General features: G+C 34.7%; 1 protein-coding gene across 4 annotated transcripts in view; it reads left to right on the top strand.

Moving 5' to 3' along the window:
* Positions 1 to 15,450, top strand: part of side-IV (sidestep IV) — a 573,009-nt gene extending 557,559 nt beyond the window's left edge. For 2 of the 4 annotated variants that reach the window (XM_076404299.1, XM_076404298.1), the window contains 5 exons: positions 108 to 243; positions 12,000 to 12,129; positions 13,853 to 14,043; positions 14,104 to 14,288; positions 15,216 to 15,450. In XM_076404299.1, the coding sequence (XP_076260414.1) occupies positions 108 to 243; positions 12,000 to 12,129; positions 13,853 to 14,043; positions 14,104 to 14,288; positions 15,216 to 15,356 (783 nt within the window). In that variant the 3' untranslated portion in view covers positions 15,357 to 15,450. The remainder of the gene's footprint in view (positions 1 to 107; positions 244 to 11,999; positions 12,130 to 13,852; positions 14,044 to 14,103; positions 14,289 to 15,215) is intronic. The other 2 variants (XM_076404300.1, XM_076404296.1) reach the window with 1 other exon arrangement.

Here is a 15,450-nt window from a genome sequence, read left to right as displayed (position 1 = left end):
TGCGCGCGGTTAAACGACGAACAATGTTCGACGAGCTCGAATCTGTTGGCGATTTGTAGGCCGTCGTTCTTGTATCGGACAAAAAGCTGATGTCGTTAATGTTCTAGGCGCCCAGCTTTGTCGCCGACGGCCTGGATCCGGGCACCAGCTACCGCATCATGCTTTACGCCGTCAACAAAAAGGGACGCAGTGAGCCAACGGTCATTGATCCGGTTACATTCAAGGGCGTAGCCAAGTTACAAGGTAAGTCATGCCGGTTTTTATCGTGATCCGATCCCCATTATCCCGTTACATTATTCCCCCTCGTGTTGTTACATTCATTAGGGACTAATTAATTTATCAAAACATTTATTGGAGTTTAAATTGTGAAAAACGACGATCTTGAAAACTCACTTTTCCGGTTTCTTCGCTAAAGAAATCGCGTTATTTACAAAAAAAAAAATTAAAATTAGCTTTGAAAATTATAGTCGAAACAGTCGATAGTCGCCAAACAGTCGAACCAGTCGATAGTAAAAAAATTAGCGACTGAAAATAGCAATTACTATTTCAGTCAAATGTTTCTTGTTCGTTGTTCGGCTGTTTTTCTATTAGTGATAATAGACTGAAGCGTACGAATTCCTTCCCGTACTAATTTTGAGAAAGAAATGACTGAACTAATTGTTTGACTATCAGTTCATTTTAAATAATTTTAAATCAGCAAGCGGCAGTATGAAAAATGAATTGGAATGATGATCCCAAATATATTTAATCGTATTTTATTATTTGGAAAGTAACAATGACATAATATTATAAAAATAATTGGTCTATATCTTTTTTATTTCAACATATGTGTTCAATAATCTTTTTATTTATCCTTAATAAGGAATATTGTTCGTTAAAATTTGAACGAAAGTAGTTTTAACATTCAAAAAGCTTTAACAAACAGCGAAAGAAAATCGAAAATGCCAACCAAAAAAATATCCAAGATAACATAAATGCTGTCAAAATTATTTTTCTATTTATTAATCAAAATGTTGTTCTTTTTATCCTACTACATTAATAGATAATCTTGAAAAATAGAGTTCCAGAATGCTGCTGTATTAATGTATAATATATTGTTACATAAAAGCATTTTACAAATAAAACATAAAATCGTATATATTAGATATAAATCTATTTAAGCATATATTCGGCATATAATGTTCAATATCATAGTTAGGACGGCAAAGACAGAACATTAACAACCAGGAGCCATAATAGCGACTGAAAATAGTTTACTGAAACAGTCGATAAGAAAAAGTAGTTAATTACTAAACAGTCAATTGTCGTTTTCAGTCGATAGTTTCCAATTCTAGCTAAAATTAATGTATTCATTTAATTTTTTTAATTCATTTTCATCATTTATTATTCACCATCTGATTCTATACATTCGAACCATTTTTAAGTACTGCTCTGCAAACGCCTATCCCGTCAAAGCGAAATGTCGGTAGTCGATTGGAGGTAAATCTGGAGAGTACGGTGGATGCGATTAAACCTCTCATCCAAGTGATTTCAACACTTTGGCTTCGACTGGTTTTGCTGTATAAGATGACGCATTGTCATGCCACAAAATGCCCTTTCAATATCCTGGATTGTACTGTGGAAGATTTTTTATCAATGCACGATTTGAATTGATGATTTATTGTCGGTAGCGATCAGTATTAACCTCCCCAGGTTTGGACAGTTTATATTATACCTCACAAACCTGATCCCACCAGATACAGAGCATGTTTTCTGACCATTATTAACCATAATGACCACTATTGTTTTACTTGAGATTTTCGAAATAAATCCCTTTTTCTTTTCCCTGTTTTTGCTTCAGCTGTATCTTTTCCCTTCAAAAAGCAATATTTTATCAACACGCGAAATTCCTTTTTATCCATTTTTTTCACAATAACAAAAGTTGCGTCACTCAAAATGCTATAATTCACAAACTAATAATCCGACAGGTATCAAATTTATACACGCATCTTTTGAGGGTCAGTGCTAACTAAAAAACGTATGGATTTAATTATAGTAGCGCCATCTGTGGGTCAGGCCGGGGACTTTTCAATTAATCTGTTACTCTTAAAGTAATGATGTTTATCAATATAAAAACAATCTGCATTTGCCGCCGAATGATTCGAGAAGGCGCAAACTGCTATACAGAAATATCTTTGCAGCAATCCGAAGTTGGCACTAATGAAAGACGACAAAAGGCGTGGCGACAGGGTGAGCCCGAGGGAGAGATGGGGAAAGGAACCGGGGAAGATATCAGGGGCGATTTAGCAAGTCACGTTGCGTCACACGTGAATTCGCGTGGCCCAACACGCACGTGAATTCCACGCCAAACGCCAATTTATATTTAGATCGCCGAAAAAGAAATGTCCGGATAATGAACCAATCAGTTCTCGAAAGATCGATTTTGATATCACGTAATTAAATATGCTTTACTAAAGTCCAATCACGGTCATTTGAAGCATATCATTGTCAGCTTAATTATCGCAAATATGTTTTATGTACAGATAAGGTTCACACTTTCTGAAGAAGAAAAATTTAATAGGAAGTAAATTCAATTTAGTTAATTATTTCCTAGAAAGAATAAACAAATATTTTGTTTAAGCCAGTTATTATTCAGTTGCACAAGAACAAAATCAATGTTCTACCACCAACATAAAATAAAGCAAGAGATATTATTCGTCCAATTATTTCCATAGCAAAGAAGCCTCACGAAAAAACAATTATCCGCCACCAAACTGCACAATCGTTTAAAAATAGCAGAAATAACAATAAAATCTATCGAGAAATCGATGAAAAGTATGTCGTTAGGGGGGCACGGGCCGCGAGGGAAGGGGGTTGAAGGGCAAACGAATCCAGGTAAAATTATTCGTGTCTTTTGTTCGGGTTCAGACCGGATCATTATACTGTGTAATAATGCAATTTATCTTGTTTATTAAAAAGATTCGGCCGGATAATTGGATTCCGCCTGCTGGAGAATGGCTTTCTTCATCTTTTTTTCGGTATAATTAGCTATTTTTACACGAAATGAAATTTCCGCATTTAGGCATAATTATATTAACAAGAAGTAAATACTCAACATCAAATGCCAGCGAATCTTCTTGAGATCAATTTTAGGATACTTCAAACGGTATATATTTACCTAATGATGATGGACGGTATATCGGAAATAAAGAACAAATCAAAACAAGCAATCTCATAAATATGCCGTTATCAAAAACCAATAAATTTGAATAAATATCAATTATCTTGGTGATAACGAGTATTGATTTGGCTGAAGTTAATTCAGTAAAACTAATATAATTTGTTTTTATTTATAATCTGGAAAGTCAGGAACTCAAGACGTTACATTAAAAATACTAAAGTGCAGCAGCCCTCCAAAAATGTCTCTTATAAAAATCAAATACCATAGAATGAGTGGATATCTAAAACGAAATGATTTTCCTAAAATATGGGAGCATATTAGTTTTCTGATTATTTTTTTCTGGTATTTTTATATTTAAATATTTGTTCAAGCAATTTGGCAGTGGTCAAGTCAACAGGATGGTTCTTCAACTGTTGGGTTTGAATCCTTCTACCATCGTAGATATATGTTTATCATTGTTTATAATTATGATTATCAAAAAGACAAGAAAGCAGAGGCTCACAAATAATATCATCCCAGTCACGCCGGTAACCAGGCTGGGTAAGACCGGTATAATATGTAAATTGGTGATCACTCACCTGTAAGTAGGTTTAATTTCGAGGAACAGGATGCGGAGCTCTCGTTACATATATACGATTTACATTAAACTCTCTTGTACTACACCTATGAAGTAGAATTCTAAGCTCACTTTTTAAGTAATGGTATCTCTGGAAGCTTAATCAACCCAAATAACAATTTTATAGCCGAGTAATTACCTTTTAAGTTTATGTGTAGTTTCCTTCTTTGCTGTGTTTCCATCTTATGTTTCCTTGTCGTAATTTTCATATGAGTATATTTCTTATATTACTACCTGTGTACATTATTTTCTTATATTACTACCTGTGTACATTTTTCTTTCAAAATTCTACCGATATCCTTTATAGCTTCCAATTTACTCACTGCATTCGCCCTAATGTATTTGCTGTATCACCTATAAAAGGGTTAGTGTCCATTTTCTTCTCAAACATTCCAACTAAATGTTCATGTATATTCTGAACAATTACATACATATCTTTGCACACAAATCTTACCGTCACTGTCACTTTCACTATCAGACTCACTGTTCAAATCAATTACTAAATTGTTCAATTACTACATTAAATCCTTCTTCACTATTATATCATTTATAATTTTTTAGATTTTTTTAGATAGTGACACACTACTATTCAGTATAGCTGTAATCAGTACTTACCTCTCTAACGCATTTTACTAGTAAGTGAGGCCCCCATTATCTTGTTTCTGTTCGAAGTAACTGGTTAGAGACGCAATCTGTTCCTGACTATTTATTGGCTCCGGCATTCTTAATACTCTGATTAATTAAATCGCAAATATTAAGCAACGATTTGAAATGTATCAAAACAAACAAAGCGTCAAACTAACCTTTGCCAATTTATAAACTTTTATTAATATCACTAATGTTTTGAAGGCGAATTTTATAGACTGATTCGTGTAAGTTTCGAGTGGTATGTTATATCTCTTTCTTTTTTTCTCCTTTTTAACCAGCTTTACATCAAAGAAGCCTCATATTCAAAAATATTCATTTTGAAGCTGAGTTCAACTGAATTTTACAGCGAGTATGTCAATTTATAATAGCTTAAACATTTTCTGGTAATTTTATTTGATTGAAAGTCTATATTTTAAATATATAAAATCTGTATAGTAATTAAATTAGTTCATAATTTGGTTCCCAACACAACTCTATATTATTTACAGTGTCATCAGTCCAGAAGCCCATCAGGTAAAACATTTCATAACAAAGCCACCCGTTAGCAAGGTGTATTAAAGTAATCAAACAAGTATCAATTTCTGGATTCCTTTTGAAATTATCTGTGAATAGTAATGCCAAGTATTCACTCTGGAAAGCTACTAAACATCTTAAATGTCCCATAGTTTAAGTGCCTCTTATTAGAGAGCTTGATGGAAGGTAGGCCCGAAATTATTTTGAAAAAGCAAATATATTTGCAGAACATCTGGAAGAAAGATTCTATCCAAACCAAGGGAATAATATTCTAATATCCCTCAATCCGAAAAACTGCAACCCGAGGGAATTGCCATCACTTAAACTTGAGAAAAGCACCAGACTGTGACCAGACTTGTTATGAGAGATATACTTAAAAGACTCTAAAGAAAGCCCTTGGTTAAATTAATCAACCTGTTTTAGTTTTGCATTCAGTTAATTTATATACCAGATGCATATATAAACCTTATAAAAATCTAAATGGCTAAACTATTTGAGAAATTGATTGTTAAAGACCTCAGGTCTATTCTAGAGTAAAGAAAGCTTATACCATCTGACTAGTTTGGTTTCAGGAATGCCCAATTGCACAACAATTGACCAAGTATACCGAATTGAAGATGTAATTGAAAAATCTTCAGAATATAAACGTGTGTGCTCTACTGTCTCCGTTTATGTTATACAGGTTTTTGAAAGAATGGGGCATGAAGGCATTCTATATAAAATCAATTCACTTACCACACATCTTCACGCACTTGAACAAATAGTAGCAGTCACATTATATTGAGTATAATTTCGTATATTATGTGGTAATTAAAAAGGGAAAAAAATTATTGTTATTTTCTCCTATTTTTATTCTTCATATCCATGTAATATATTTATATTCAGGGACTCATAAACAATAAACAAAACAAATGAGGCCTAACCTCAAATGTTATCAATAGTGGTATTTACCTCGATATTACGCTAATTACAGTTTAGGGAAACGTTGTTTGTGTTTTTTGCGATGTATAATTAAATTAGGTTCTCTGGCACAATTAGTACATAATATAATGTTGTAATGTTAATACAGACCATACAATGCAACTAATATCGAACGTCAACTTTTTTCAAAATTGTGATAAAGTGGTTTTTCAATACAATTGAACCAAGCGATAGAGTGGTACAAATTCTGGCGGCTTCAGATTAATCCGAGCAAAACTCAGGCTATTCTGTTCCATCGCAAGAAGGAGTTTAGCGCCTATCGCCTCCAAATCGGTAAAGTCCCTATCCCTTGGCTCCAGAAAGTCTCGTACCTGGGTCTCCGGTTCGACCGCAGATTTCAATGGTCTGGCCAAATCCAGCACGCCATTTGCAAAGGAAATGGCGTGTACTGCCTATTATTTCCTCTACTCTGCAGAAAAAGCAAACTCCCAATCCCACAGAAAGCGACTCTGTATAAAATGCTAGGCCGTCCAATCTGCCTCAATGGAACACAGGTATGGTACAGGTATGTCTCGGAGAGACAACTTGAACTCCAAGTGTTCCAATCCAAAAAAGTCCGTGCGTTACTCAGAACTCCATGGTTTATGAAGAACGTCAACACACACCTCAAATCAGGCATCCCGTTTGTGAAAAATTTCATAAACATGCTCGGTGTGAGGTTCTCCATAGGAATCTTAGCACACGATAACACCATAATAAAATCCCTACCCGTCCACAAACCCCGGTAGTAAACAAACTACGGCAGTCCCAGTCGTAACCCAGGGTCTCCGTCGCCCGCAAAAAAAAACATATCCCGAACCTGAACCGACATCAGCCGAAGACCAATTGGTTCTAGCTGGTCAATCTATAAAACGAAAAAAAAAGTAGTTTTTCAGAAATAGTCATCTAACCTATTGGCATTGATAGCCCTGTTCTCATTACCAGTACATTGCTTCGAAAGGATGCAAAAACGATAAATTATGAATACAAAAAGAAAGTTGTTAATGGATTCGATAATATATAAGTATATTAATCAATTTACCTTCGTATACGATATTTCCTTGAGAGACAACACCGGAGGATTAAAATATATACCGCCCTCGAATTGATCCCCAATTTTTTCCTGGATGAAACAAAATGACGTTAGCCCGAACCGCATGTAAAATAGGCTCCAGGTACGCCCTTGCGGGATAACTCCGACGGGAACCGGCGGGCTTCTATGATTTAAATATTAAGGCGAAAGCTGAAGGCATCCATCATTAAAATCGACAAGAGGGGAGCGTGGTGAAATATTGATACGGGTCCGATAAGAAAATGAAAGTGATTATTGGCTATTTTCGTTCGATTTGGGTTAGATCTTTGGCCGCTGATTTGTTTCCTGACAGAAACCGTACATTACCATATTGGTTTTTTTATTTGGCGTAGTTCACCGGGTTGTTGGCCTATTGATTTTAGTGATAAATTATTTTTGTGTAATATTTGATTATTTATTCAGTAACTTATTAGATTATAGGCAAATGAATTAATGTTATAATATCCCATAAAAGGATAACGCCTTTTTTTAAAGAAGCTTTTGACATTATTATGCATCATTTCATATTGCTTTATATTCAGTTCTTGTGTTTAACCTTCTTCATTATTTCATCTTAATCAGTGATACATGACCTATCAGGACAGGAATTAGTATACAGTAATCTTCACCGATTCCATATTCTTGCGCATTCTCGAATATTTCCAAATTTCCTATATTCTTGCCTATCATTTGAGTGTCCAGTTTCAGGCTTAGATGTTTTGTTTTGTTATTTTTATGCTTACATTTTTCCCGGATTAGTTTATTTAGAAGTATGAATTATAGTTAAAAACCTTATAATTTAGTAACACTAATTTTGTGGATGTTAATTAAAATTTGAAAAAAGTTTATTTGCGTTAGATAATATGAAAAAACTGAGCAATATGACGTAGTTTCGGTAAATACAATATGCGAAAGGGACTGCTGATTATTAGGTACTTATTTTATTTTAAAACGATTTTCTTTTTGTGTTAAAACCATAGTTTGATTATTTTTATATTTTAGTGAGCTCCTTATTTACTTTTTATCGATTGACTTTCTTAAATATTTTATTTTTCTCTTGAATGTTAGATTGTACTCAATAATTTACACAGATATTTTAGTAAGTATTATAACGGGTAGGCCAAGTAAAGGTGCAGCCCGTATGAGGAAAAGTAGGGATAAAGAAACAATGATTGAAAATAAGTAACGCTTCAAGCATTGTTATTTATGACAGTAGTGCCTTAGATGTTTTTTTTTATTATTTTTGTGTTTAAATTATTCCTAGATTAGTTTATATAATAATTTATTACTTAATAGATCAAATTAGTATGAAATGAAAGTATGAATTGTGGGTAAAAATGTTATAATTTAGTAACACTAATTTTATGGATTTCTATTTAAAATTTGAAAAAAGATTATTTATGTTTAATAATACTTTAGTAAGCAAACCCTTACTAAAAACTCCCAAAAACTCCTGAAGGGTATAGCGGCTCGGTCTGTTGTGTTATGTATGTCCCCATAATATTTAAAGAAATATCGTCTAACACCTCATCGTTGAGGATTTGTGTCTTCCGTCACATCAGCTTTGCAATAACATTATACCCAAATATCTAATAATTTAATTAAAAGATATGTGAGAACATTGTACGTGCCTTTGAAATTTAAGAGTTTCCCTCGATTTTCCCGGATTCCTCCATTAGATCCTGACTCAGTTCCAATGGGACCAACTCGGAAGTGCACTCTTTCGAATAAAAAGGAATTTTGATAATAAAGACATTTTTACTATTAATAAAGGTGTATTATTTTACCTAATGGAACCAGCTTTTTTTATTAATCTCCTAGAACGTCAACTATCGACCCGTGGGCACTAAGTATTATTATATGACTTCAGTTATATAATATAACTATCCTGACATGTAGTAGATCACTTCAAGTAATCTACTGTACAACTTATAATCTAAATCTTATTCTAGATACTATTCTAACTTATTTTAAAGTATATCCTAACTTATTCTAAAAACTATTCTAGCTTATTCTAGAGATTATTAAATCTCACTCTATGCGTCTATTATGGAAACAGCTTGTGTTTAAAATTATTAAGTGGATCGCAAAGGAGCTGTGTGAATGTTTGGGAAACACTATCCTAAGTAATTCTTCAAAAATTACTCATCACGCCCATTGATCTCTAGACAAAATAATTAAGACGACAAACCGCACTCCCAGGGACCACGACGGTAAACTTCCTCCGAACAGGTAGACTCTCTCTCTGGCTCTCCGTCGACAAACGTAAATAAAACAGGAATACAGCGGCCGGAATTGGATAAGGGTCGACTCGGGTTAATACCGCAGATAAAAGACAATCCCTCCGCTCGGACCAGCGTCCGACTTAATGTTACACAAACGTAAACTGTAGAAAATTCATTCGTTCATTTAGAACAATCCTCCCTTTTTTGTATCCGAAATGTCGATCATTGCCCTTCGGCCACCATCCTTTTACTGCTCTTTGTTTCATCTCGTCAGGCTTCGTACCTTCGTGATTATTTTAAGAACGAGGCAATATGTTTTCGTTGAATATTTATTATCGATAATACACTTAAAAATAAAATATACAGGATCAAGGCAGAAAACGAAATCAACAACATTATAATGTAATAATTCTAACTTTTGTGCCAAGGTAAAACGTTCTTCGTTCAACTTGCATCTTGGATCATTCTTAACATGACCGTTTATAATCATCATCAGACCATCACTCTCAAGTAATTCCTTAGTAAAACACACATTTGTCTTTAAAGGTTCCTGGTCTTCTGTTATTATCTGTGGAAAAGCGTGAAATTGTCGTTTTGAGTGATTTTCGCTCTGTTTTCAACTATATATCAGGTATGCTTCGTACCTTCGTGATTATTTTAAGAACGAGGCAATATATTTTCGTTAAATATTTATTATCGATAATACACTTAAAAATAAGATATACAGGATCAAGGCAGAAAACGAAATCAACAACATTATAATGTAATAATTCTAACTTTTGTTCCAAGGTAAAACGTTCTTTGTTCAACTTGCATCTTGGAACATTCTTAACATGACCATTTATAATCATCATTAGACCGTCACTCTCAAGTAATTCTTCAGGAAAACACTCATTTGTCTTTAAAAGTTCCTGGTCTTCTGTTATTATCTGTGGAAAGCGTAATATTGTCGTTTTGAGTAATTTTCGCTCTGTTTTCAACTATATATCAGGTATGCTTCGTACCTTCGTGATTATTTTAAGAACTATGCAATATGTTTTCGTTGAATATCTATTATCGATAATACACTTAAAAATAAGATATATAGAATCAAAGCAGAACACGAAATCAACAACATTATAATGTAATAATTCTAACTTTTGTTCCAAGGTAAAACGTTCTTCGTTCAACTTGCATCTTATATCATTCTTAACATCAGTACCTGTAAAGCAGGTGTACCGGAAAGTTATTAACGATTTTTCTAATAGATGTCGCTAGGGATTGCATTACATAGTATTCAATATTATGATTTGCACATATGTAAATATATTCTACTGCCTTGCCTCTTATTTAAATAAAACTTTTTTTTTAATTATGTTTCTTTTCTAAACCATTTCACATAATAAAACTCGCGCAGTCGGTAGGACTCCAGAAAGATCAGAAGGCTGTTTTCTTTTGAATTAATTAAATTAAACGTATCAAATTAATTATAAAGACTTTAGATTGACAATCGTTCCGCAGTTACCCAAAGCGGTTCCTGGTATAGTTAAGTGGAGTTCGAACAAAAGTATCGAAACTGAAGCTGTAAGATCACAAAAGGTGGATTAAACAAAACTGTTAAAATCATATTAAACCATTTATAGAAATACCAGATTTCCAGTTAATTCTCTTGCGTTACGTTTAAGTTTTAAAATAATTTCGAAACCACTACTCGACAATCGGCCAAATACACAGAGTAACAGCGGTTGTTGAAAAGATATTTGAAGAAAATAAATACTGCCCCGCAATATTCCTGGACGTCTCATAAGCTCTCTCCGGGTATGGCATTTGGGATTAATTTACAAAATGAACAAATTTCTACCGCAAAATTACTGTCGTCTGCTGTAATCATCTTCTGGACTTTTGCATGAAGAGATATTCTCAATACTTAAACCTATTTCGGCTAGAGTTCCACAGACGAATGTCTTGGACCCACTCTTGTTTCTGCTCAATACTGCTGATATCCCAACAATAAAAGGAACCTTTTCGGAAGACACAGTTATCGTGACAAAAGATGATCTCTGTCTACGTCTGTAGAAATACAAGTAGCGGTCAACAAGATCTACAAATAGACCAGAGAGTGGAAAATATAACTTAATAGCTCCAAATCTGTCCAGGTTAATTTTGCGTTGCGACAAAATGACAAGAACATAATTATCGCACTTGACGTACGCACGATACCTCAAACAGAATCAGCTAAATACATAGAAATACATCTCGATGGTAGATAAAATTGGAAATGTCAAACTGGTTAGTCGAAAGTTACTCTCAATTTGACCTAAAATCAAATAGATTGGTTTATTAGTCAATTATAAAACCAATTTAGACCTATGGGGTGTAAATATGGGGTTGCACTAAAACATCAAACCAACTAATAATCCAACGCAGCCAACAAAGAATTGCACGAAAACCACGAAATTAAATGGATATATAAATAAGTGATTCAAGATTTCGCCTTAAAGCATGAAATAATATTGTTAAATAACAGCAACGTGGAAGCAATACAGCTACTGGACAATACGCAGGAAATCATAAGAACCAAACCACCTAAACTTGTTTAGTATATAAGTGTCTTCTTAACTTCAGCTTAAAGAGTTTAGTTTTATTTTAATTTGGTAAATGCATACCTTGCATATGTATTAATTCAAGTTCAAGAAAACAGTGGTAATAACTTAATTTGTAAATTAAGCTTGTACTAAGCATATCTAATGTATGATGTAATTAATTTAAAAAATTGATAAATCATGCCCGAACAACAACTTATAATTAACAACAATAATGTTGCAGGATCAACAGCCAGCATGCCGATGAGCCCGCTGATAATGGGCCTGCTAGGGACCGCCGCAATCCTAGCCACTGGAGTATGCCTCGTACTGGTCGCGCTTTGTAGGAAGCACTACGCCCGCCCTTGTCACAGGTAATTACGCTTACAACGCCGAGGACATTGTAGCTTCACCTCCATTAAACCCAACATATTCCATCTAATTTACCGACACAACAATCGTTATCTAATAAACTGAAACGGCAGGGAATCCTATCGGACAAATTGATACGAACGAACGAACGTCTGAATCCTAAAGGGAAAGGGGGACCGGGGGAGCCGTTCAGTCGATCGGTCGGGTCTGATTCGAACCGAGGGGGGAACCGTTAGTTGACTCGAAAAAAATCTATTTATAAAGATACCGGGGAACGGGACCAGGTCGAATAAAAGCAATTTATTCGCCTTTGTTCCCGGATTTAAACTTTGAAATATTTTCGAACTTGTTACCGAGCGATTCGGTTTGCTTTTATTTCAAACTCCGATCGAAACAATTTCAGTTAAAACGCAAACAGATTAAAGAGATAATGCTTTATCGGTAGTTGGTTTTTTCCTCGTGCTTGCTTGTTTCGGCAGCGATTTATTCGTCAAGGATGATTTTTCGCGTACCGAAATGGAAGAGGATGTATCCATTATTGAGATACAAATATTGATCACTTCATTTCATCACAGTTTTGTCTTCAACGTTGTTGATGCGACTAGTCAAGAGACACTTACGATAACCTTCATCCAATATGAATACTCATCCATTACGCTTATGTGGCTCCTTTGACACCCTGGAATCATAGACAATGAAAGAGCGGATTACTTGGTCAGGAAAAAGGAAGGATCACTGACAGAAAACTTCCTCTTCTGGAGTAAAGACAAGAAACTCCACGCTACTCTGATCTTTAGGCATCTAGACCAACTCAGATGGGACCTAAAAGAGTTTTATCAAGGCCTTATCACCACCAACGCAGACACTTCCAGATGCAATTTAAGCATATTCTCGCATCTTTGAATTGACCCCTGCAAACTGACCCATGAATTTATCATTAACTGATGAGCTTCTTGACCGCAACAGGATTACTGTCAGATACATAACAATATTATCCTACATCCACAATATTATTATGACTAGCACTTACTGCTTATATCATATATAGTCCACTCGATAGTTTGCATGTCTTTGATAGTTCATATACAACTGTAGAATATTATACATGTTCGTTTAGACATTTTTACATATAGTATCCATATCACTATCATAGGTTGCGCGACTTTTGTACTGTAACATTCATATATCCATACATGTGTATACTTTTATATATTTCTACTTCTTCATATTTCGTCATCTTGTAATTTGCACTCTATATCTTATACATCTATCTTTTGACTTATAATTCATATATCAGCCAGTATATTTAGTATTATTTCTTTTACTCTGTATTTTCAATAACATTGTATACGTTATTTCATATAAATGTGGTGTATATTGTGTAACTGTAACAGACCCTAAATAGTCCAGGAGACTGATGGATATATGGGGATCATTCATGGTGTGATTTTTTAATCGTTTCATTTCATTTCTTAAGAGTATTCAACATAGTTTCTCGCTTTTCTTTTTTCTGATATCAGTTCCAGAATTTCTTTAGGATAGATATTACTTAGTTTCCATTTGATTTACGGGGTAATTTACCACGCTGAGTGTAGAATATCCTTGATCAATTCTTTCTCCTCCTTAACATTACAAACTGCAAATTTGACTGTTGGTTGTTTAACGTCTGACTGTATACATTGCCTAAAGCCAAATATGTGACTTAATTTTGTTATTTCTCTTCAGACCTGATGCTAGCAACACCAAACACATGCCTATGGAGGCCGTCATCAACGCAGACGACCTAATCGTTGACGGATCCATCACGGGCGTCAGAACGCCCAACAGCTCCATCGAGCACACCATAACCGCTGAAGCCATACGCAACGGCAACAGCATCGAAGCCACTGACCCCGACATTATCAGAAACCAATATGGTGAGTCCACAGTAACATATAACAAAAATGTAATGTTTAACTTTTCTTGTATTAATATAGAACGACGTCCATTACACGGTTTCATGCAAGTTTATGAATATGAGCCACCTGGATGCCGAGAAGAGGAGGACGTGGAAGATGACGGTGAAGGATACGCCTTCAAACACGCTGCCAAAGATACTCACCTTCCCACCCAAACGGTATACAATTATTTTCCAGTCAAATACACAAATCACAGAGCACTAGTATGTATTACACCAGGTTATTCCATTATCATTACGTCATTTCATCAGACGCCACTAACATCATAAAATCTTTTCAACTGGTCAGTCCGAAGTTATTTCTACTTAAAGTTGTTAAAATATTGAAAAGATACATTATCTAGATGATAATAGACCGAAAAATATAAAGGAAAAATATAATATAACAGGTCAATTGAAAAGTCCCCGGCCTACCATAGTAAAACACATTTTTTGGCAAAATTAATTTTTTTATTCAATATAATTTCCTTCAAGGGTGATACACTGATTATAGCGACCCTCGAACTTTTGGATTACCTTTTTGTAGAACAATTTATCATTTGCTTCAAAACAGGTCCCAGTTTCAGCGATCACGTCTTCATTCGACGAAAATTTCTTTCCAGTAAGCATTCTTTTGAGATCTGAGAAGAAAATACTCGCGGGCGACTGAGATCTGGGGAATATGGTGAATGAGGAAGCAATTCGAAGCCCAATTCATGGAAAATACAGACGCCATAATCTACGGCGATACAAAACCACACTGAGGGTAAAAACAGGTGAAAATAATCGCATCGTCTTCATTTTCAGATATCTCACCCGTAACACCATTCTTAGCAGAGGGCCTCTCAGATCACACACAGTGCTAGTCGTATGCTATAGGAATAGCAAATAATGCAATATTAAAATATCCTATTTTTTAACTTATTGAGGTTATACGACCACGGCCAAACCTTTTGAAATAAAAAGGAAATAATTTTTTTCCTTGCTGTCTTTATACTTGACCTTCTGGATTCTTCGATACATATTAATATGAAATGCGTATGCTACAGACCCTGCCAATCCTGGTTCACAAGATTTTATGATTTTAGTTGTGCCTCATGTTATCAATCTGCAACAGTGGACATTTTTAACTCATACAAATTTCTTTTTTAGATGTACCGAAGCCTGCAGAGGCCATGTCGGACGAATCCAGTGACTCCACCGGCCATCGCCGGATCCCAAACGCTCACGCACAAGTATCGGGGACCGGAAGTCGTCACCACGTCGAACCGGATACAAGAGAGTTGCATATAAGGAAATTAAACTATTGAATCATTTCATTGTTTTTATCATTGTAATATATTAATGTATTTAAAGTATAAAATATTAAATAAAGACGTTCTTGTCA

The sequence above is a fragment of the Rhynchophorus ferrugineus genome, unplaced genomic scaffold (assembly GCF_030347505.1).
Source record: "Rhynchophorus ferrugineus isolate W39M unplaced genomic scaffold, kcgeb_rfMv2 rfM4, whole genome shotgun sequence".
NCBI classification, from domain to species: Eukaryota; Metazoa; Arthropoda; class Insecta; order Coleoptera; family Curculionidae; genus Rhynchophorus; species Rhynchophorus ferrugineus.
Note: the sequence above shows the minus strand (reverse complement) of the source record. Positions and strands in the feature narration are given on the sequence as shown.